The 24,872-nt window shown below is 43.2% G+C and overlaps 1 protein-coding gene across 2 annotated transcripts in view; it reads right to left on the reverse strand.

The window, feature by feature from the left end:
* pde6a (phosphodiesterase 6A, cGMP-specific, rod, alpha) overlaps positions 1-24,872 on the reverse strand; it is a 72,499-nt gene that overhangs the window by 14,671 nt on the left and 32,956 nt on the right. For both annotated transcript variants that reach the window (XM_085995319.1, XM_085995318.1), the window contains exons 7-20: positions 24,094-24,160; positions 23,882-23,929; positions 23,594-23,743; positions 23,371-23,514; positions 23,190-23,255; positions 22,321-22,467; positions 20,555-20,662; positions 14,057-14,166; positions 13,866-13,953; positions 11,886-11,986; positions 11,634-11,741; positions 11,130-11,193; positions 984-1,058; positions 643-726 (exon numbers count right to left, since the gene is read on the reverse strand). In XM_085995319.1, the coding sequence (XP_085851445.1) occupies positions 643-726; positions 984-1,058; positions 11,130-11,193; positions 11,634-11,741; positions 11,886-11,986; positions 13,866-13,953; positions 14,057-14,166; positions 20,555-20,662; positions 22,321-22,467; positions 23,190-23,255; positions 23,371-23,514; positions 23,594-23,743; positions 23,882-23,929; positions 24,094-24,160 (1,360 nt within the window). The remainder of the gene's footprint in view (positions 1-642; positions 727-983; positions 1,059-11,129; positions 11,194-11,633; positions 11,742-11,885; positions 11,987-13,865; positions 13,954-14,056; positions 14,167-20,554; positions 20,663-22,320; positions 22,468-23,189; positions 23,256-23,370; positions 23,515-23,593; positions 23,744-23,881; positions 23,930-24,093; positions 24,161-24,872) is intronic.

Genomic DNA, 24,872 nt, shown 5'->3' on the forward strand with positions numbered 1-24,872 from the left:
ATGTTAACCCCTGGGAGAGGTAAATATACAAAAAACAAAAAGCTTGTGGCCAATTTCCGGAAGAACTGGAAAATTCCGCTGCAACTCCCTAAAGCAATTAAGCATGCTCCAGGAGATCACGGTTACCATGACGCATCAATGGACATCCTTAACTATCCCTCGCTCTTCCCCCTCTCCCCCAAGCCCCTGGAAATGTCCTTAGACTGTACAGGACTGGAAAAGACCATTTCCATCCATCGAACAGTCCCAAATATCACAGACTTCTTTTCAAATCCTATTTCTCCTAATCTTCAATTGCCTTTTCCAAAAAAACTTTCTCCATAATCCTCCTAAAATTTATACCATCCTTCAAACTTTTACTGCCTTCTTTAATAGGCTATTCCACATAATCATATAATCACCACTCTCTGCATGAAGGTGTTATATTTTAACAATGCATTCACTTTGCCTTATTGTGGAGCTTAATATTGAACAACTCTTTGGGGTTGGGTGGATTAGGAAAATAAGTCACAAAAACTTCTTGTTCTGAGGGAATTTTCATAATTACATTTGTATATTAAATTCATATGTTTTAAATAATATTTCAATAACAGTGCATTATAGTAAAGCTGTTCTTAAGTATTGTATTGCCTATATTCTTACCTTGTATACAAATGTGCACACAAAGTCAATGAAACCAACTTGAAGTTTGGGAAGTTCAGCAGACTTGTTTCTGTCCATCATAGGCTAAAAGAGTCATGAAGAGACTAAGTAATATTTTTAATAACCAAAAATACTGTACAGTTCAAAATGTGTTAATTCTGACATTTGCCTGTCATTTTTCTCAAGTTCATTTTTTGAATACATTTTAAAATTAATTATTGAATTACAACCTGCAAAATACCTGTAACAAAGAAACATTTTTAGGAAAATATCTTGAACCTATCATTTTGTTTTAAAATTGTTGTGCTTCAAGCCATTGAACCAGCCATATCAGTACTTACAATAGGTTGCTGTTCTAATACAGTTCGTTCCAAGTCACCCTGTTCCCAGAATTCAGCTGCTACAGAAAGTGCTATCTTGAATAGAAGAGAAAGATGTCAGATTTGGGACACAGTGGGGGGAATTTTAACCCCACAAAACATCAGGTTTGGGTCAGGTGGTAGGTTAAAGTGTTAAAAATCTAAATCCTGCCCCCACCCCGCCCACTTCTGGTTTAAATGGAGGCAGGATGGGGGCGGGCAACCAACTCACTCCCAGGAGGCTGATTGGCACTTTATATATGGTAATGAGGCTGGAAGCCTCGGATTTAACCTGCTTTGCAGATTTAACAGCGGCCGGCCAAGGATCCCAGGTCTCAGGAAGCCCAGCAGCTGCAGTGAGGTGAGGACAACCTCGGGGAGCACTCTTTGTGGGCTGGAAAGAGCAGGAGTGCTCCTGGCCCCCCACCCCCCAAGCTCCCCCACTATCAGCCTCCCCCTCCATCCAAACGTCCCCCTCACCACCCCCCAGGGATCGGATACCCTGGGGTCAGGGATCAGAAGCACACCCCAACCCTGATGTCAGGGATCAGATGCCCACCCTCCCCGGGTTGGGGATCGGACCCCTCTCCCAGGATCGGGGATCAGACCTCCCTCCACTCCCCTGGGTTTGGACCCTCGGACCCCTCCCTCGGGGTTGGAGTCAGGGCTGCGGCCTCTTCTCCAGCATTCCCCGCCCAACTGGAAGCCAAGCCTGTCAATCAGGCCGACTTCCGGGCAGGGAACCTGTCAGTGATGTCACACGCATGCTGTGGAGTTAAAACTCCACAGTGTGCGGGGAAACCCAGCCCGTGCGCTACTGCCACTCCCCACCCCACTCCCGGTGGGTCCAAAAGTTAAATGACCTCCCAGCGTAACAGCACAGAATTGGCTGCCATCAATTTTAATGAAGGAATATAGGGCTCCCCAAAATTGTAACGCATATTGACAACCTGTAAGAAATGTTGTTCAGTTCATCTGTTTAATGGCTGGCTATTATTGTAATCATGGAGTCACTGGAGGTGGTAACTGACTGGTCTCACTTTATCCAGTCATCCAAGGAAGTGTTTGGCCATGCTAGTCGATGATTACCATGGATGTATGGCAGACATTGGGAATAGGAAATATGTCTCCAGTAATATAATAGACATCAATTAAAGAGCAATTGGGGTAATGAATCATGCTGGTTAGATCCCAACCCTTTATTGTTTTAGGATAATGGTTTCCATGGAGATGGGCGAGATTGAAGTCTAAGTGCTGCAGCCTGTGGCTTTTCTGATTGGGAAATTTTCTGTGGGAGGATTATTTGCTTGTCATACTGTTCAGAGAAGCCATGGTGTGGAGATGCCGGTGTTGGACTGGGGTGGACAAATGTAAGAAGTCACACAACACCAGGTTATAGTCCAACAGTTTTATTTGAAATCACAAGCTTTCGGAGCGCTGTTCCTTCATCAGGTGAAGTGGAGAGATACATAAAGACACAGCTTATATAGTCAGAGAATAGTGCCAGATGATTACAGGTAATCTATCTAACTACCATTTATCACATCTCGGCAGAGAGATAATCACAGCAATCAAAGGTGTGAATGGTGTCCAAACAGGTCAGTCAGGAAAAAATTACATCAAAGAACAATGAGGTGGGGTCACAAGGGGTCAAATGTTGCAGATGCTGGGGTCTGTATGAAAAACAAAAAACAGACAAAAAAACATTTTTTTTGCTGGAAATCACAGCAGGTCCGGCCACATCTGTGTAGAGAGAACAAGCCAACGATGACTCGAGTCTGGATGACACTACGTCAGGTAGGGTTATATGTAGCGTGACATGTGTAATGTATATACCTTTAAGGGGAGCTATCTTTTACAGCTCATGTAGACTGCAGTACCGGCAGTGACCACACCTGTATATAGTACTGAGTAGTAATCTGTACAGATCAGTTCCACTGTGAGCCACGTTGAGTAAACACCTGTTGTACCATTTCTCCTGCAGTCTGTGTCTTATTATACACGGACGCAACATTGGCGACGAGGCAAGTTCGAACCTACCTGCAACACTGCATCACCTCCCGGGGATTCGTTCCTGGAGATCAGTGGATTGGAGGTCAAGGCCAGAGACTCGGGCGTCGACCACAGGTAACCACCCAGTCATCCAGCAGAGACTCGAGAATTGCGGGGGAGGCTGTCGAGAGCCAGGCTTAGCTTTCCAGTCGAGGCGGTCCAGCGAAACGGGCTGGCAACAGGTAGTGCGCAGACCCTTCCCGGACAGCGGCGGGCTAGAGCCCGACCAAGCGGCACAGCAAAGGGCCGAGCAGCGTCGACGGGGGAGAGAGAGGGCAGAGCGCACAGGGCGCAGCCGGTGTTCAGGGGCCGAGCAGTGTCGAAGAGAGGGAGAGAGAGAGAGAGAGGGCAGAGCGCACAGGGTGCAGCCGGTGTTCAGGGGCCGAGCAGCGTCGGAGAGAGGGAGCGAGAGAGACGCACAGAAACCCGCGAGGCGCCGCCATTGCCACGAGGACCGCCGAGAGCGGCGTTGGCAGCAGCGCAGGAGAAGCGCGCGAAACCTACAGGGCGCCGCCATTGCCACAAGAACCACCGGGAGCGGCGTTGGCAGCAGCGGGGGAGGAAGGAAAGCGCGGGAGACGCCATTTTAAGTCATTGGTAGATGCCATTTTAAACCACACCCAAAATGCCGAAGAGTGGCAGTATTTGACAATGAAGTCGAAGATTGGACTACATATGTCGAACGAATAGAGGTGTACTGCAAGACAAATGAGGTGTCAGATGACAAGAAAGCGTCGGTATTGTTAAATTTAATGGGTGCAAAGACGTATGGTTTATTACGAAATCTAGTAACCCCAACGAAGCCAATGGAAAAGAGTTTTGAAGACATAGTAACGACACTACAGGAACATTTAAACCCCACACCGCTGCTGATAGCAGAAAGATTCAAGTTTCACAAACGGAACCAGCATAAGGGTGAAAGCAATGCTGATTATTTAACAGAACTGCGCAAACTATCGAAACACTGCCAGTTTGGAGCGGGACTGGCAGATACCTTAAGGGACAAGTTTGTGTGTGGGCTTCAAAGTGAAGGAACCCAGAAACGGCTTTTATCTGAAAAGGACCTTACGCTGGAAAAGGCTTTCAGCATTGTGGTTGATGGGCCTTCAATAACCACAAAACTAGAAGTTATAGACTTTAACAAGTTGGCTTTTAATCACTAAGATCAGAGCTAACATCTCAACACGCCGACTCGTTCACAGGAATGAGTCATACAGATCCTGGGATCTTTATGTAAGAGAAGTCAGGGGCAGAGCCAAGAGCCAAGACCTGGAACCTCCCAGGTTAGTCGGGAAAGAGGAAGTGAAACTATACACAGTGGGGGAGGGTAATATACATGAGTGCAAAACGAATACAGGATCAAGACAAACAGATTTCATTACAGCGGTATCATATGAAGCAGCAGCACGGGGCGCTGCAGAGATACAACAGAGACCGCAAGAATATGGCACAAACGAAATGTCATATGGAACAGAGAAGTGCTATCGTTGCGTCAGAACAACACATGACCAGAATGATTGCTGGTTCAAAGACAAAGTGTGCAGACAGTGTGGAAAAGTAGGACACATAGCACGAGTCTGCAGGTCGGGAAAGAAAACCAGCAATAAGAAACCTACCAAAGGAAAGTACAAGAAGGTACATAAGATGACGGAGAATAGTTCAGACGAACAAAAGAGTGATAACGGCTCCGAAAGCAGGGAACTGAGTTGTCTGAAACTACATAATGTGATCACAACGGAGGATCACCGAACCATTTGGGTCACTCTCAAGATAGCAGGAATCCAGGTAAAGATGGAATTGGACACAGGATCAGCCCTAACAGTCATAAACCGACGGGACTACGAGCGGCTATTCTCACACATACCCTTGAGAGACACAAAAATTATTTTGAAGACGTACACGGGGCAAAAAGTCTACCCCAAAGGAAAAATAAGGGTGACCGTTATATATAACGGTAAGGAAACACCAAAACTAGACCTGTATGTATTGCAAGATGGAGGACCACCATTACTGGGACGTGAATGGATCCGGAAAATACAACTGGATTGGCATTCCATACAGGCACTGACTGTGGCTGACAAAAAGGATGAAGACGTCACACCTGGGCGACTGTCAAAGATCCTAACTGATGCGAAAGAAGTGTTCCAGCAAGGACTCGGAACACTAAAAGGCATGACAGCGACGATTAAAATTGAAGAAAACGCAAGCCCAAAATTTTTTAAGGCCAGACGCCTTATGTGATCCACCCAGCCGTCGAAGCAGAGCTGGAGAGTCTGGAACGTTCAGGTGTACTATCCAAGGTAGACTGGAGCGAGTGGGCTACACCCATCGTCCCTGTGATGAAAAAGTAATTGAGCAGCACGCCTGGGGAACCAAGGAAGGTTCGCATCTGTGGGGACTTTAAGGTAACAGTGAACCCGGTCCTTCACACCGTACAATATCCACTTCCGCAGATTGAAGATATTTTCGCCTCGCTATCTGGAGGGAAACGCTTCACTAAGATTGATCTGGCCCAGGCGTATCTGCAAATGGAGGTAGAAGAAGCATCAAAAAAATACCTCACAATCAACACCCATAAAGGTCTCTACCAATACAACCGGCTGGTATTCGGGGTAGCATCAGCTCCAGCTATTTGGCAGAGGGCAATGGAACAAGTCCTGCAAGGGATCCCAGGGACCCAGTGTTATTTGGACGACATCCTGGTCACGGGCGAAAATGACAATGATCACCTTGCCAACCTGGAGCAGGTGCTCACTAGGTTGCAGGAATATGGGCTCCGAGCTAACCGCCCCAAATGCGAGTTTTTTAGAAAACAGATCTCGTATTGTGGCCACGTTATCGATAAAGAGGGGTTACATAAGACCCCAGAGAAGATTGAGGCAGTAGTGAAGGCTCCAGCACCGGAAAATGTGTCACAACTGAGGTCGTTCCTCAGGCTGGTAAACTACTACCATAAGTTCTTGCCAAATTTGTCTACAATACTACACCCACTGAACACCCTACTGCAAACTGGGGTGCCATGGAAGTGGAGTGACGAATGTAGACGAGCTTTCCAGAAGAGCAAAACACTAATCACATCGAAAGAGGTATTGGCCCATTACAACCCGGCATTACCAATTCGGTTGGCATGTGATGCGTCACCCTACGGCATTGGAGCGGTGCTGTCGCACAAATTCTCGGACGGCTCAGGGAGGCCAATAGCCTTTGCGTCACGATCACTAACCTCAGCCGAGCGTAACTACGCCCAGGTTGACAGGGAGGCCCTCAGCCTAGTGTGGGGAGTGAAAAAGTTCAATCACTATCTGCACGGGCAGAAATTCACCTTGCTGACTGATCACCAGCCTCTTGTCTCCATTTTTAATCCGAAGAAGGGCGTTCCGGTGATGACTGCGCAACGACTACAAAGATGGTCCCTTTTTCTAGGGGCGCACCACTATGAGATTGAATATAAGGGCACGAAACAGCATGGAAATGCTGATGGGCTATCACGCCTGCCACTGCCTACTGCGGAGGAAGCACCAGCAGTGGATCCTGTCGAAATATTCCATTCGACTATAGTTGAATACCTACCGGTAACTAACGCTTGTATCGAAAAGGAAACCCGAAATGACCCGACACTGTCTCGGGTATATGATTTGACGGTGAAGGGATGGCCAGCACATGGCGCCTCACTGTTGCCAGCATTCTCGACAAGGAGAAAACAGCTGTCAGTGTGCCAGGGGACCTTGATGTGTGGATCCCGAGTGGTAATTCCACCCAAGTTAAGGGATAGAGTGCTCAATGAGCTTCATGAGGGTCATCTGGGAGGGGTAAAAATGAAAAGCCTAGCCAGGGCTTATGTGTGGTGGCCGGGAATCGATAAACAAATCGAGGATCTGACCAAGAGCTGCTCACGATGCCAGAAAGTCCAAAATGCACCACCACAGGCCCCTCTACACCCATGGGAGTGGCCCTCATCTCCATGGCAACGGGTGCATATTGATTTTGCTGGTCCATTCTTGGACTCAATGTTTTTAATAGCCGTGGATGCGCACTCGAAATGGCCTGAGGTCATCAAAATGTCCTCCACCACCACGGAAAAAACTATTGCAGTCCTATGGACCATTTTTGCCAGGAATGGCTTGCCAGAACTGATTTGCTCCGACAACGGACCACAGTTTGTGTCCGAAGAGTTCCGGACGTTCTTGAAAAAGAAGGGGGTAAGGCATTACACATCCCCCCCGTATCATCCAGCCACAAATGGATTGGCTGAGAGGTTCGTACAAACCTTTAAGAAGGCAATAAAGGCTATGTACAATGACAACATTCCACTGCAGCACAAGGTGGACAATTTCCTGTTCACCTACCGGAATGCGACACATGCAGTCACCAACCAGGCCCCAGCCATGATGTTCTTTAACCGAAGGTTAAGATCTCGCCTGGATTTGCTCAGACCAAACGTACGAAGAGATGTTGAGAGTAAGCAATTCCAGCACATCCATGAGAAGCCAACAAGGAGCTTCAATGTAGGGCAACCAGTCTTGGCCCGCGACTACCGAACAGAAAAATGGCAGCCAGGAACGATATGCACACGGCAGGGCCCACTAATGTACACAGTGGACGTTGGGGAGAGCATCGTGAGACGCCATGCTGACCAGATCCTAGAGTCACAGGAACAAGTCAACCCCATGCCTCGCCCATGCGTACCTGGTGACGAACCCGACGTACAGGTCGCATCTACCCCAGAAACAGTAGCATCGGAAGCTGATGAACCAACCGACGACAGGGGGCCAGAATCGCCTCCGCACCAAGAGCAAGACACTCGGGAAAGGCGATATCCAGAAAGGATCAGGAAGCCTCCCCAAAGACTGAATATATAAATAGACTATTTTCAGCTAATGTTGCATGTTAAAAGTGTTAATTGTAATTAGTTTGATATTTAATTGTTAAATGAGTGTTATGGTACTGTTAATCTAAAAGGGGAGAAATTGTAATGTATATACCTTTAAGGGGAACTATCTTTTACAGCTCATGTGGACTGCAGTACTGGCTGCAGTACTGGCAGTGACCACACCTGTATATAGCACTGAGTAGTAATCTGTACAGATCAGTTCCACTATGAGCCACGTTGAGTAAACACCTGTTGTACCGTTTCTCCTGCAGTCTGTGTCTTATTATACATGGACAAAACAACATGAACCCAAGATCCCGGTTGAGGCCGTCCTCATGAGTGCGGAACTTGGCTATCAGTTTCTGCTCTACGATTTTGCGTTGTCGTGTGTCTCGAAGGCCGCCTTGGAGAATGCTTACCCGAAGATCGGAGGCTGAATGTCCTTGACTGCTGAAGTGTTCCCTGACTGGGAGGGAACACTCCTGCCTGGCGATTGTTGCGTGGTGTCCGTTCATCCGTTGTCGCAGTGTCTGCATGGTCTCGCCGATGTACCATGCTCCGGAGCGTCCTTTCCTGCAACGTATGAGGTAGACAACGTTGGCCGAGTCACATGAGTATGTACCATGTACCTGGTGGGTGGTGTCCTCACGTGTGATGATGGTATCTGTGTTGATGATCTGGCATGTCTTGCAGAGGTTGCCGTGGCAGTGTTGTGTGGTGTCGTGGTCGCTGTTCTCCTGAAAGCTGGGTAATTTGCTGCGAACGATGGTCTGTTTGAGGTTAGGCGGCTGTTTGAAGGCGAGTAGTGGAGGCGTGGGGATGGCCTTAGCGAGGTGTTCGTCGTCATCGATGACATGTTGAAGGCTGCGAAGAACATGGCGTAGTTTCTCCACTCTGGGGAAGTACTGGACGACGAAGGGCACTCTATTGGTTGTGTCCCGTGTTTGTCTTCTGAGGAGGTCTATGCGATTTTTTGCTGTGGCCCGTTGGAACGGTCGATCGACGAGTCGAGCGTCATATCCCGTTCTTACGAGGGCGTCTTTCAGCGTCTGTAGGTGTCCATCACGTTCCTCCTCGTCTGAGCAGATCCTATGTATTCGCAGGGCTTGTCCATAGGGCATGGCTTCTTTAACGTGGTTAGGGTGGAAGCTGGAGAAGTGGAGCATCCTGAGGTTGTCCGTGGGCTTGCGGTAGAGTGAAGTGCTGAGGTGTCCGTCTTTGATGGAGATTCGTGTGTCCAAGAATGAAACCGATTCTGAGGAGTAGTCCATGGTGAGTTTGATGGTGGGATGGAACTTGTTGATGTTATCGTGTAGTCTTTTCAGTGATTCTTCGCCGTGGGTCCATAGGAAGAAAATGTCGTCGATGTATCTGGTGTATGTTCTTCGCAGCCTTCAACATGTCATCGATGATGATGAACACCTCGCTAAGGCCATCCCCACGCCTCCACTATTCACCTTCAAACAGCCGCCTAACCTCAAACAGACCATCGTTCACAGCAAATTACCCAGCTTTCAGGAGAACAGCGACCATGACACCACACAACCCTGCCATGGCAACTTCTGCAAGACATGCCAGATCATCAACACAGATACCATCATCACACGTGAGGACACCACCCACCAGGTACATGGTACATACTCATGTGACTCGGCCAACGTTGTCTACCTCATACGTTGCAGGAAAGGATGCCCCGGAGCATGGTACATCGGCGAGACCATGCAGACACTGTGACAACGGATGAACGGACACCGCGCAACAATCGCTAGGCAGGAGTGTTCCCTCCCAGTCGGGGAACACTTCAGCAGTCAAGGACATTCAGCCTCCGATCTTCAGGTAAGCATTCTCCAAGGCGGCCTTCGAGACACACGACAACGCAAAATCGTAGAGCAGAAACTGATAGCCAAGTTCCGCACTCATGAGGATGGCCTCAACCGGGATCTTGGGTTCATGTCACGCTACATGTAACCCCACCTGACGTAGGGTCATCCAGACTCGAGTCGTCATTGGATTGTTCTCTCTACACAGATGCGGCCGGACCTGCTGTGATTTCTAGCAAAAAAAATGTTTTTTGTCTGTTTTTGTTTTTCATACAGACCCCAGCATCTGCAACATTTGACCCCTTGTGACCCCACCTCATTGTTCTTTGATGCAATGTTTTCCTGACTGACCTGTTTGGACACCATTCACACCTTTGATTGCTGTGATTATCTCTCTGCCGAGGTGTGATAAATGGCAGTTAGAAAGATTACCTGTAATCATCTGGCATTATTCTCTGACTATATAAGCTGTGTCTTTATGCATCTCTCCACTTCACCTGACGAAGGAGCAGCGCTCCGAAAGCTTGTGATTTCAAATAAAACTGTTGGACTATAACCTGGTGTTGTGTGACTTCTTACATTTGTTCAGAGAAGAACAGGAACAACATAAATATTTTTCATATGCTTTCCGTCTCTACCTCCTGGCTGGACCCTTTTCCTGAATTTTTATGTACTCTTGGCTGCATTTTGCACATTGCATTTTGTTGCACAGTAGATCTCCATTTTTTTGCATTTTTTTCTCCCTGCCATTTCTTTTCTTCCTTATTTCTGCTGGCTTTGGTGTGGTACCTGACCAAGAGGAGAGGATGCAGGTTCCGAACATAGTGCATAAATGACATGAGAAAGATGAGTTTGTGAGGAGAAAACAAATGCTTTTAGAAACTCTATTAAACTTGTCAGGCACAACTTGTCTTTTGCAAATCCATGCTGGCTGTCCATAATTAACCCACGTGTTTCCAAATGAGTATTAATTTTATCCTATTTTATGAACCCCCAAAGCTTACCAAGGGCGAATGGTCTTTAGTTAACAGGTTTATCCCTTTCTTCCTTCTTGAAGTGATGTTAACTTGGCAACACTCCAATCCACTGGCACAATTTACATATCTATGGATGCTTGAAAGATTGTGGTCAGAGCCTCAACCCCAACCTCCATCTTACTTGAAGCCACTTTGGATTATTGCAACATGCTGCATCATAGAGTGAATGCCTACGATTAGTATACAGTGAACGCCAATCACTGCCATTGTGCCCATTATTAAATAAGGCAGATTGCTATAAATAGGTTCTAATTCATAACACTTTAATCAACTCCTTAGCAAATTATCCATCTAAATTTAAAGAAAGAACACCAAAGCAGGAATAAAACTAAAAATATATATTTTTTACCTTGCTCTGCATTTCCCAAGGTTTTGTGATGGCAGATAAGTCACAGGCTGTCATCATCATGGCCCTAAATTAATGATGCACAGGATGATATATAAATAAGAAATTAAACTCAGTACTATAACCACAATAATAATTACAAGTAACCAATGTTCCCTGTAGGCTGCTGTATGTTCTGCGCGACCTGTTTCTTTCAATGCGTGGTCCCTTTAAATTTCTGCGCATGTGCGGTATGTCCAATGTAAAAGCTTGTGGACGGCCTGCACAGGATCTTGCAGATTACTGCGCGGCCGTGCACGCGGCGGCTTAGATGGAACACTGCAAGTAACCGTAGTATCATAACCCCAGCAAACGCCTTGGATGGAAACATAGCATAAGTAACATTAACTTGAAAATTCTCAAGCCAAGATTTAATTAAAGCTATGTTTTTTCAACAAATTTTAAAGTCTAATTGCAGGTTTGAAATTTCAAAGCGATTCCATAAAAAAAATCTAAAAATAGGCTTACATGATAATCTCTTTCCTGGTTGTTTGCAGTATCATAAACTGCACCCATTCTTCATTGTCTTCATATGTTTCAGACAGGTCTACTATCTTTTGAAACATTGTCCTTTTTCTGTCATGTAATAGAAATAACAATATTACACACTAATTGACTGTTGAATTTTAAACCAATAGAGTTTGCATTTAATTATTTCTAATGAAAATGACATAAAATCCCAATCTGTGATTTTTTTAATAAGATATTTGAAAAATATACTTGAAATAAAGTGCCAAGTCTGTAGCAATGATGGCAATGTCCATCAGATGGAATACATGTTCATACTGTCTTCGGTTGAGATTTTGGAAGATATTTAAATCCTGTTAAAATCAAATAACACCACTAAGTAAAACATGAGTCAGACTCAGCACCATCTACTACATTGCAGTAAAAATCACATGTAAAAGAAAAATATTTCAGAGCACATTATTAATGCTTTTCAAAATTCATTCTAATCTACCTTCTAATTTTTTCTAATTATTTTCTCCATTGGTATCTCTAGCCATATGTTTCCTATCACAACAGAATGGGAGAATGACTTAGCTCTGTGGTGAAAAAAAGCCAGTCTTAAACCAGCTGTTAAGAAGCATGTAGGATTACCCTGATGACATGCACTCTTTGATTTTCTCTACCTTCCTACAGAAAGTATTTACTCTCTACTCACTGCCTCCCATAGCAATGTGACAGAGATTGGGAACAATTCCAGGTGGGCGATTAAACCTGTGTATTGCCAATCAGTCACAATGTGCATTGGTGTTACAAAGAACTGTAGCCCTGGAGATGGAGCACACGGTGTCCGCCAGCACACTCGAGGCCTTCTGCGGCCGGTGGGCACCGCAGCGACTGGAGTGCATTATCACCCCTGGGAATACAATTTTAATTTAAGTTGTTAAGTTTTATTTAATGTTTTTGTTAAGTAACAGTTTATTTGTTTAGAGGGTGCATCAAAAGAGTACAAAGAATTGTGCCACTTGACAATGATGTCCTTTTTAAAAATAAATTATTTTTTGTGTTCATCAAGTTGAACGATGTCAACGCTGTGTACCTTCTGAATGCAGTGGTAACATTAAGCACTCCCAGGTTAGGTATAGTATATTGGTGAGATGCCCTAAAATTGTGCCTTAACTCCAGCAACAGATGACTACCAATTACTCAATCAATAATGGTGGGGTTCATTTTAACTTAACACTCCCGGCAGTAAACTTACGGTATTTGATCAGCTGCCCGTTTTATACCCTGCCCTACTTCACTTGCCATTGTGAAAAGTAAAATCGGGTGAGGTGTAAAAAAGGCAGCCACTCTGAACCCGTCCATTTCCTGTCAGGCGGGTTAAATTAAAATGATTCCTGATCTTACAATTTCCAACATCAATCATTCCATTCTTCTCCCTCAAACTTTTCTGGTACCCAGAATAACAACGATGAGACCAAAATACTGGCATCCGTTTGCGGAAAGCCTCCGATCACAAATTCAGGCCCAATGAAATTAAGATTGCAAGAACATAAAAAAAGCACCTCTATAAGTACTTCTGATGGGAATGTGCACTGACATGGTGCTTTGTTACTGATGGAGGTTAGAATCATATAGGAAAGGGTGCAGTTATATGATGCTGACAAAAAGAGCTGATGTGTTGGCAGCTTTTGTCAGCAAAAAATTCCTACCAGGAACTGTGCCAAAAATGGTGAGGAAATTCATCACCAATAGGAAGTGGAAAAATAACACAGGAGGAGCTTACATTTCACCAACGCACAATCATGTCTTGCAGGAAGTCTTGCTTACATCAAAACTTTCAAAATTAGGCTTGGCACCAAGGCAATGAAAATAATGTGGTATCAGTGCGAAAAAGAATTATGACTGCATTAAATGTGGAATAGCTTACACTGATGATTTAATTACAAGCAAACAAAAGAAGAATTTCCTTCTATTCTTGTGCAAGCTAATGGTTAATAGTGAAAATGTTAATGAAAATAACCATAGATACCTAGGTTACCTAAAAGCAACATCAATACATGTTCTTGCCATTTTTTTCCAATATTTATTGTATGTAAAATTATATGCAATCTTACTCTCTGATCTCTGAGTATTGTCTTTTTACATTTTCAATATAATAATCACTTAATATAAATAAAATATTTTAAATCTGTAAATTTTCCTTCTGTTTTCCTAGGAAGGCTGGGAATTACCACAGTTATCACATACCTCATCTTGGAGCAGGGTTTTACTAAACTCCAAATGATGTCGCTCCATAATGGATGACCCATGAAGTCTTGCCAATGGATCCTGTGACCTATTGGATTTATGAAATGTAATTAATAAGAGTGTTTCTTATAATAGCTTGACACAATAAGTGAACTAACACATGATAACTACCTTTAGTAATGGTGACTCACTTCATTTGATAGAGGTTGTTTGTTCCTCTGTGATCAATGTCATGGCAAAATGCAGCTGTCACCATAGCGAATGCCTCCAGATCTGTGTAGTAGCACTTTAAATTTCCAGTCTAAAAAGAAGTTCATAGGGCAATGTTAATGGCCCAGAATTTTCATGAGCGCGGCATCTCATGACGTGCCCTATGATTTTGATTTTTTTCCCTCACCCTTCAGCTCAAAATGTTTTTGTGCCGCACATTACTGGAAGTACAAACTGATAACAGGCAGCAGGGCACCTGGGACCTTGGTGAACAATGGGACCAACAGTCTATCTCCTTAACCAATGAGATTTAAGGATAGAGAAAGAAACAGAGGAATGATGGAGAAGGAAATATGGTGAATTAAAGTCAAATTAGGTACTGAAAGAGAAATAAAGAGAGGGAAAGAAAGACTGGATTAAGAGAGAGAGATTAAAGAGACAAGAAGAAAAAAAATAAAATTTTAAATGTTCAAAACCTCATAGAACAATTTACTACCTGAAGGAATAAGACTCCACAGTTTTATTGGTTCCCATTCTGGGCCGGAGAGGTTGAGTGGCATTGCAGGAACATTAATTTCATAATTAAAAGGGTCCTTACGCTGTTAAGTACCAGCATTAACTTTCTGCGGTAAGTTTAATTCATATTTACTGCGCAAATGTAGCAATTCCTTGAAACTCACGAGGAAGTTGACGGCGAGTTATTGTTTTCGCAAGACTATTAGCAGAGCAGCCCAAATCGTCCAGCAATTTGTGACGATTCGCAACTCACTGGGTATCTCTTCCACATCACAGATTAAGGGACAATTTATACATATATATAATGGTGTATGCATTAAACTCACTGTTATTTTCCCAGCGAATCTGGCCCAATGTGTTCTGACAACATTAAATATATATTTTGTTTACATACCAGCCAAACAACACTGAAATAAAAATGTTACACCACATAGCAACTGCAGCACCACTACCAATACAATATTTAAGAAAAATCTAACTGAAAGCGAAAAATACATTGGCCCAAAATTTGCGGTCAGTGGCGAAGTGACGGTGTTCGCCGCTGACCACGAAGAAAGCTGCCCACAAAGATCTCGCAATCTCTTTGGCAAAAACTTAAGCTTTCTCAGTGTTAATTTGATTGTAGTGCTGTCAATAGGGTCTCCCCAATGTGATGCAGTAGTGACATCATCAAGCTGTCTAAGCAGCCAATCACATTGAAGAATTCTCACAGACAGCAAGCCAGGAAATAAAAAGCACTGATTCAATTCACTTTTATAATTTTTTACATTGGGACATACACATGGGGTTAAGGTAGAAGCTGAAAATGATAAACAAACTTTTAAAAAAGAATTAAAAAGATAATGTTTTATTATTTTAATAATCTAGTAATTTTCTATCATAATGGAGAAATTTTACATTCCACAAATATAAAATGTGTTTTTCAGGGCCAGAACAGTTGTTCAGCAGTCAATACGGCATTAAAACACCAGTTACACCTATTCCAACAAGGCTGAACTTTTAATGGGGTAATTTGGTCAGAAAAGCTTTAAGTTTTCGCCAATTCAACTGATTTCACTGATTGCCAACTATGGGGAGTTACACAGCGCAGCCTGTGGCGGAGCAGTGAATGACTGACCGCAACTTAAGGATTTCCACATTTAGAAGCGCATGCGCTAAATCCTGAAGTTACGGTCAGTTTCAGGGGCATGTTCATCGTCATTACCATAGCAAAATCTGGGCCATTGTAATAGAAACATAGAAAAATAGGAGCAGCAGTAGGCCATTCGGCCCTTCGAGCTTGCTCCACCATTCAATATGTTCATGGCTGATCACTTATCTCAATACCATATTCCCGCTCTCTCCCCATACCCCTTGATGCCTTTTGTGTCTAGAAATGCAAATCCTTCCTATTTGTTTTGAACAGGTGCTTACGAACAAATAACCACCAATTTGAATTTGCATTTTAGGCAATAAACTTGATTTTGCTAATGTTATTCTGAGTTCTCTTGTAATTACATTGCTAGTAGACTAAAGACATCTATTTAGACAGTTATTAGGGAGCAGATCAATTTGATTTTAGCAAGTATAAATTTTGCACTATTGGAAAGCCTTATGATGCCTACATTACAGACTAGATTTTGATACTGGAGGCGTGTAGGAGGCGGGACTACAACTTTTGGGCTTGTAGTCCCGCCTCCATCGAGTTGTGGCCAACCAACTCGATTTTCACTTGATTGACCTTGTTGAGCCCACCCAGTGGGCTCAGCAGGCCAATTAAGGGCCACCCGGCAACAGGTGATGTCACAGATTGACATTTCATCTGTCAAGAGCTTTTGACAGATGAAATATCAATGTTTGACAGCTCTTTGAAGCTGTCAAACACTTACAATCTGTACATTAAGTTAATTCCTTCCTCTCAGGCTGATTTAGAGATCTCTCCAGAACAGAAAGCTGAATGCTGCAACTTTTGACAGCTCGCGCCATTCTGCTTTCTGTGCCGGTGGGATGAGGGACTCCCGAGACCTGAAGGAAGGAAGGCTGTAAAGGTAAGTAAAGGTAAGTAAAACTTCTTTAAACACTTTACACACACCAAACCCACTTAACTCTGCACTCATGCACCCATCACTCACCTGAACACCGGACATCTCGAACCCTCCAAGCCCACACTTCAGGAATAAAAATAGTGATTAGGCTAAAAACTGCCTGTTAACTACCTGTTAACAGGCAGTTAATTGGCACTAATCCCCTTCCCACCTCGGGGAGGTGGCTCCCAGCACAGGTTAGGTATCCACCTCATTTGAAACTGGCATGGAGGCGGGATGAGTTCGTGCCCCCCCCCCCGATTTCAAAATTTGAACCCCCAACATGCCTCCAGTCCCGCCTCCATGGCCCAGTGAAAATCCTGCCCTACAAGTTCCAATGGATGCATATTCCACTACTAAAATAGGACTAAAGCTGACTTTGCAATAAAAAAAGTTGTTAATGCAGTTATTGGCTACAGGCTTGTTTTAAATTTCAGGAAATGTCTTTTCTGATACTATTGAGAGTATCATGCCTAGCTGTAGTGATAATTCGCGTGATACATTTTTCCTGAGCGAAGAATTCTGATATGTGCTGGCTATATGTGAGGTCCCACCTGTGATGCAAAACCTTGCAAAACTTACCCACAACTGTTGGCTTTGAATATCTCTATAGTGAAAGATTTCCATACTATCCTTCTGGACAGGGATTACAGCTGATCTCTCCCATAGGGCCTGAACCCAGCTATAACTTGGGAATCTGTATTCAATGTGTTGTGAAGAACACTGCCACAAATATTTGCTGATCTCCTAAGATTGCCCAAGGTAATGAAGGTAAGCATGAGTATTCATGCACATCCTGAAGGAATGCTAGAGATATGACTCACCTCCACATCTACTTCTGCCACTGTTGAGGATTCTCTATGTTTTTCATGGAAAAGACTTGAACATGAGTTATCTTAAGATGTGTTTTTTTTTTAACAAAGACTTGCCTAAAAGGGGTTAGCTTTCCAAAACAGCCCCATGCTGAGTTGTGGATCGATAGGCAGACAACAACAACAACTTCCATTTATATAGCACCTTTAATATAGTGAAACATCCTAAGGTGCTTTATAGGAGCGTTATCAAACAAAATTTGACATCAAGCCACAAAAGGAGATATTAAGATAGGTGACCAAAAGCTTGGTCACAGAAGTAGGTTTTAAGGATCGTCTTAAAGGAGGAGAGAGTGATAGAGAGGCGGAAAGGCATGGAGAGAGACTTCCAGAGCTTAGAACCCAGGAAGCTAAAGCCACAGTCACCATTAGTGGAGTGATTAAAATTGGGAATGCTCAAGAGGCCTGATTTGGAGGAGCACCGAGACCTCAGAGGGTTGTAGGGCTGGAGGAGGTTACAGAGATAGGGAGGAGTGAGGCCATGGAGGGATTTGAAAACAAGGATGAGAATTTTAAAAATCGAGGCATTGCTCAGCCAGGAGCCAATGTAGATCAGCGAGTACAGGGGTGATGGGTGAATGGGACTTGGTGAGAGTTAGGATACAGGCAGCTGGGTTTAGAATGTGTCCAAGTTTATGGAGGGTGGAAGATGGGAGGCCAGTCAGGACAGCATTGGAATAGTCAAGTCTACAGGTAACAAAGGCATGGATGAGAGTTTCAGCAGCAGATGGTCTTGGTGAAAAATAAAGAAGAAAATAATAAAACTAGTCCAAGAACAGCCTAGAAATTCTTACTTTACCGTTTAGATGATTCCCCCTGCTAGAGCTGTCTATCGGGTAACTAAGTGTGACTTGGACGAGGCATTCTGCATGTCTGCATACCAGGAAGTTGCAATTAGGATATTTCCATCCCCTTCTTAATAATCAAACAAAGCTTCCATCAGCTTCAAATAGGAGTTTACACTGCTAGCACCAGAACTGATCAAGAAATCCACCAGTGTTGAAAATAGGCGGGATTCAGGCAAAACAGAATTCTGCTGAATTTAAAGTTCTGTTATGCGCAGTCAGCCACATGATGTCATCTATAACTCACACTAAAACTGTGTTAAATTATTTATTTCCTGCTGCCCATTTTCTTGCCAATTTCCCCCTCAATGTTTTATGATTTTATTCCTCAGCCAAAAGGTATGAGGTTCTCATACATTTGATAACACTATTCTGAAATCAACGTTTAGAAGTCACATGAGAATGTCATTGTTGATGTGCCTCTCCCACATTACTTTGCATAGATTAGGAGCTAGTTGGGCAATCAGGTTACCCAGTGAAATATTATCCAATAAATGAGTTTTGTAAGAATATGATGCTTCATTACATTGTCTACTTACAATACTTAATGATGACAGGGAACTGGAATTTGATATAGAATGCTAAATTATAATGATGTGAGGTTTCAACGAATAATGATTACAAACTGAATACTGAAATGTCCATATACAAGTAGGGACACTGATGATTGGAAAGTTACTGAAAACTTTATGAAAGTCACCAATTACAATGGGGGTAATTTTTAAAATCTCAAACCCGACCTCAACATGCTGCCAACCCGCCCACTTTTGGATTTAACGGAGCTGTGAGAGGGGGAGGGGCAGCCAACTCGCTCCTAGAAGGTGGGTTAGCCATTTAAATATTAGAATGAGGCTGGGAGCCCCACATTTAATCTGTTTTACAGGTTTAACCCTGGCCAGCCAGGTTTTTGGCAGCTCAAGGGAGGCGAGGACAGCTTAGGGAAAAGGTAAGTGCCCTTACAGAACTTCTTGCGGGCCAGGAGGAGCAGGAGTGCTTCCCCTGGCCCCCCAAGCTTACCTGCTTCCCTGGAATCACACCCCCTCCCCCATCAGACCATCCCCAACCAAAGACCAACCCCCCCAGGTCAGGGATCGGAGCCCCTCTGGATTGGATCACCCCGCCCCGGGGACAGGAATCGGACCCCTCCCCAGTTCAGGGATCCGACAACCCCTCCCTCCCTTCCTCACAGGGTCGGCGATCAGACTCTCCCTGCCCACTAACACAACAGCAGATTCCTTATCAATTCAATTCAATTCAATTCAAATCGCTTTATTGGCATGATAAGGTACATCTTATGTTGCCAAAGCATCAAAATACATTTATGGTTGAACACATAAACGCAGTTCTATTCATACAGTGTATAAACAGGTATATCCCTGAGTGTATAAATATACATTCGCATTATTTATACATACTCTTGTCTTAGTTTACTGGTTGTCCCTCTGTTCATGGCAAGCTGTAACATAGTGTGCCGCCAGTGCTACACAGCTTCTCTCCTCCCCCAGTAGGTATGGGAGTTTTTGGTTGCCATTCAGATTTCTGAATTCAGGGCATATTTGTGAGAATTTTTGGTAGAAATTCTCCCTGATGCCCTGATATTTTCCACAGGCTGTGAGGAAGTGCATCTCTGTCTCCACTACTCCCTGACTGCAGTGAGAGCATATCCTGTCCTCTCTTGGCAGCCTGGTCTGCCTGTGTCTGTCTTTTTCGATGCTAGGCTATGTTCGCTAAGTCTGTACCTTGTCAAGGTTTTTCTCAGTTTGTTATCCTTTACCATGGTCAGGTAATCAGCTATGTTGTATTGTCTGTTTAGGGCCAAGTAGCAATTGAGTTTGCTTTGGGTTTTTGTTGTTTCTGCCCAATATGTCAGATATTTTTCCTTTTGCTTAGCGACTGCTGTGGCTCCGGCCTCCTCCAGAGTTCGCCCCGCCCAGCTGGGAGCCAAGCCTGTCAATCAGGTTGGCTTCTGGGCGGGGATCCTGTTTAAAAAAAAAGACGCCACTAACGCCACAGCATGCGGTCCCAACCAAAACTCCCCCTCCCCTCCACCCCGGCTCGGAAAACCTGCCCCTCACAATATCGGGGCTAATGTTTCCCTTTGCATTTCACAGACTGAATGATTTAATTCAAGTTAGATGAAATGAAAAAAAACTGATTTCACCTGGAAAATCAGCAAGACTTACCATGAGCAGCGTAAACATGGTGTGTCCAACATTGAACCCATGGCGCCAGTTGTGATAGGTAATTTTTCTATATCCTTTACTCAGGCTATACATGAAACGCACCAGTACCTGCAGCATGGAAAAAGTTTTGACATTATTTTATTCTTAATAAAGCATTAGTTTTGAGATATGTTGATCTTCAAACTCACACCAGCTGGTTATGTTTTCAATAATTTGTGATCATTTTTCCAAAACACCAAGCTATTTCCTATTGAATTATATAGGCTGGATTTCCTTTAATCCATCCCTACATTACAACAGTGACTCCAAGTCAAAAGTATTTCATTGGCTGTGAAGCACTTTGGGACATCCTGAGGTTAAGAAATGCGCTCTTTAAATGCAAGATGTTTCTTACAGTGTCTCAGCAGGACTTCTGCCTATTGCCTAACTGTGCCCCAACCCTGGCCAAGCTTCCTGGGTTAGGGGCCATTATGGCGGGTTCCCAACCAGTTATCACTAGTGGTCACCAGGAAAATCAAGATGCTACAGAGGCAGTGCTACCTCTACAGCACCAGAAGAGGTGCAAGGAAATGTTAAACGGGGCCTCGTACATCTTTCATCGAGATCGAGGCTTTCAGCAGGTAAGGGATCAGGTAGAGAAAGAGGAATCCTCTACTGGGCCCTTCCTCTCTAATTTTAACATTTGTGACCATTACTGTCATTACCCAGGTCTACTACTACCTTCACCAAGCAGTCCTGGGGAGCAGCAGTGAGCAGGGTGGACAGGAGGAAAATAAACTGGGAATCTGGGCCCCACACTTTCACCAGCATTTGCCTGTGGTAGTCAGTGATGGAACAGTTAAGAGCGGTCCTGGCCTGGGGAGGAGTGAGGGAAATCAAGTTTGGGTTTTGTGGGCAGGAGTAGGCCTCACTGCCTGGATTTCCCTGTTGTTTCCCCCAAACTCTTACCTGATTTGGGGTGGAGAATTACAGAGGAAAATCCAGGCCCATACCTGAATTTACCAGAAACCTTTTGCAGAGATGCAAAAATGACATTTCATTGCCGTAAAAATTAAAAGTGTATGAAATGTACAGAGTGAAGTGCCACAACCTGGATTATATGAAAACTGTTATATCCGTGTATCTTAATGTTGTGTCCTTCAATAATCAGACAACAGACTGCAGGGAACGATCAACAGGTGTTTACTGAATGAGGGTTCAAACTGCAACTGACTGTACAGATCACTACTCAGGGTTTATATACAGGTGTGGTCACTGCCGGTACTACAGGGTACAGGAGCTGTAAAAAGTAGTTCTCCCCCTTAAAGGTACATACATTACAAAAACTATAGTTATTTTGAAGCCCTTTCTACATCATTAATCGCGGCATTTATCGTGTGCTTCAACAACTGGCATGGAGACAACATCCAATGATATTAACTGGAGAACAGCCAATAGTGAAATTCAGCCATTTCTTCTCACATTGCAAAGATTAAAAATAAATTGAAATAAAAAATAAAACAAAATAAACTATTATATAGTGGAACCCTTACTGAAGTGAAAGGTTACAATTATGATCTGCTAAAACGCATGTTATTACAAAATGCACTTGCTTTGTACACAAAATAAAATTCATAATGTACATATTAGGTGGTGATATTTTTCAACAGGATGGTTTTTGTATCTCACAGTAATGGATTACTGCATCTTATTTTATCACATAAATAATAGTAAAGCTGAGACATAAGTTTATTTGGTATGCCTTGTAGGTAAATAAAATTACTTACCTCCTGTGGTATGTGGAACTTATCAACCACACCAAGTTCATAATACATCTGTATTCCACATTTCACAAGTTCCAGTGGAGACCACTCAAAATCACAAAAGTGAAATTCATAGATTTCTGCTTCTTCAGCATTTGGAAGTTCTTGGTCCTTAAATATAAAATGAAAAGGTGAATAATAATAGACGATGGGGTGGAATTTCTGCAGGGCTTGTCCCGATCCCCTACCATTACTTCTGCATTACCCTGGAGAAATTACATAAACAGCCATTTACACCATTTCTGAGGGGTTTCTGTTGATCTTCTACCAAAATTATAGCAAAGGTCAGAAGAACCCCAGAATTGCGGGCAGGTGTAGCTAGATAGGTGGAAAGAAAGAAACCTATGGAAGCCTTGACATGCTGCATCGCAGTACGATGAAACACAGGTTGATGACTGCAGTCTCCTGTGTGCTGAGGAGACACCAAGCAATGTTCAAGCACTTCTCTCAGGAAGGAGGAGGGGGAAATCAGCGGGACAGTCACCTTAAGCTCTCTTGTACCCCTTCAAGTGGCAACTTCAGAGCAGCAATGGTGGAATCTTAGAGCAGGCTGCCCACCTGTTCATCCTTTTATGGGACTGTCTGTGGCAAGGGGAGGGGGGCAAGCTCTCAGAAGGGGAAGGGAGAAAATACATTTATTTAAAAATGTATGGAGACAATCGCTGCAGCCCATTATTCTGAATAATTATTGCAACTATTCTTAAAGCTACACTTTTGTTCAGTGTGTTTTTATCAGTCTATTTTTAATTATTCAATACCAAAAAAATTGCTTGTCATCTTTAAAAAAAAATAATAAAAAATAATTGTGCAATCTTAGCTGCAACTCTACTCACCAATAGTTCTTGAAGTTCTTCTTCTTCACATTCATTTGGTTCTTTATCAAAGTATTCTCTGGTTTTCTGATAAGTTTAGTGATATGGTGTTATTTTCAAAATCATAAAATTGAACGAAATGTAATTTCAATATTACATAATTTCTAAAAAATAATAGGTCTTCACTATTGTTCCAACATACCAGGATGTCCTGTATATCCTCGTTAGAGCATTTAACATGATAGTTCACCATGTCTTGGGCAATGTCTTTCCTGTTTTCTAGCTTGTTCATTTTGTCATATGTATCAGTGTTCAAAACAGACCACCCAAGGAACTGTGTCAAGGCCTGTAAAAGATAAAGAGCTCTCAAAAAGGCGCTTTCTGTAGATTGGTTGGGATTCTAAAGGTACCTCATTGAATCTTACTTCCATCAGAGTTTCATCCATGTCATCAAATGGCTTTCCATCCTTCCTGTTATAAAATGTGGCAACTCCAACAATTTCCTCTTTCTTGTTTACTATTGGCATTGAGAGCACATTCTTAATTGTCCATCCCATATTATCAAGTGGCTCCGTCTGTAAATGTGATACAGAATTTGATTAAGAGACACACAGGGTATTTGTGGCTAATACAGGAACTTATCTATGTACTTTAATTTTGGATAGGTCTATCCAGGTAAGCATTAATATGTTTATAAAGAAAGGGTTTCCCACCTGAAATTCAAAGAATTCATCTGCAGCTGCATTCATAATGTTGCATATCTGGGAAAACAACACATGAAATATAGGTGTTTTTCCCCTTAATCCCAATTCATTCTACATTACGTTAATAGTAGAAAACTTGCATTGTAAAAACAACCTGCATTTATATAGCGCCAAAGCACAGCAAAGTACTGTCGTACATGCTCTAGGATTTCAACACTTACAAGACTGTTTTCTGCAACATATGTTGGCAATCCACTAACAAGGGCCCAATGGTCCGCAGGAGGGGTCCTGGAAGAAAGTAAAGCACCCAAATTAGACGAGAAGGTTTCGCTTAAAATGGTAATTGAAATTATTTTCTTTGTATTTATAAGTAATACCAAACAAGTCTAATATTTAACAAGAAAAATAAAAAAGACTGTGATTGCTGGAAATCTGAAACAAAAACAATAAATGCAGACAGCATCTGTAAGGAAAAGTCATTATTTTCTAGATAGCACCTCAAAAACTGTAAATCCCATCTCAAATTAAACAAAAAAATTCTAATGAGCATTCTTGAATATTAATATTGGGTATAATTTCATCCTTTAGTTTGCAGAGTTGCTGGTCGCAGAAATGTTGCTGTGAGCAGAAAGAAAATTGAAGAGAAGGGCAGCCCTAGGCTACAATCATGGGCCACCTTCCATCCCCATTCAAATTAGGAGGAGGTTTGTTAGAAATAATTGATAAAAAATTTGCTCCACTCGAGTTGATTTTGAAATTAGGATCTCAGCCTTCAGTTTTCTTTTTGTTGTTGCTATTTTCAAAACGCTATTCTGATTTTTAAAATTGTTTCAAATAAATTGCTTAATTTGTTAATTAAAAAGAATGGAGGTTACCTCATACTAAAAATATTTAGATAATTTCAATTGCATTTGCTGCAGCCCAGAGGTATAGGTGGCGACATTGGGGTCAAAGACCAAGGTGCATGGAGTGCACACCCAGTGCCAACAATGGCACCATA

Source organism: Somniosus microcephalus, chromosome 8, assembly GCF_052327205.1.
Source record: "Somniosus microcephalus isolate GS21.2 chromosome 8, FLI_Smic_1.0, whole genome shotgun sequence".
Classification (NCBI taxonomy): Eukaryota; Metazoa; Chordata; class Chondrichthyes; order Squaliformes; family Somniosidae; genus Somniosus; species Somniosus microcephalus.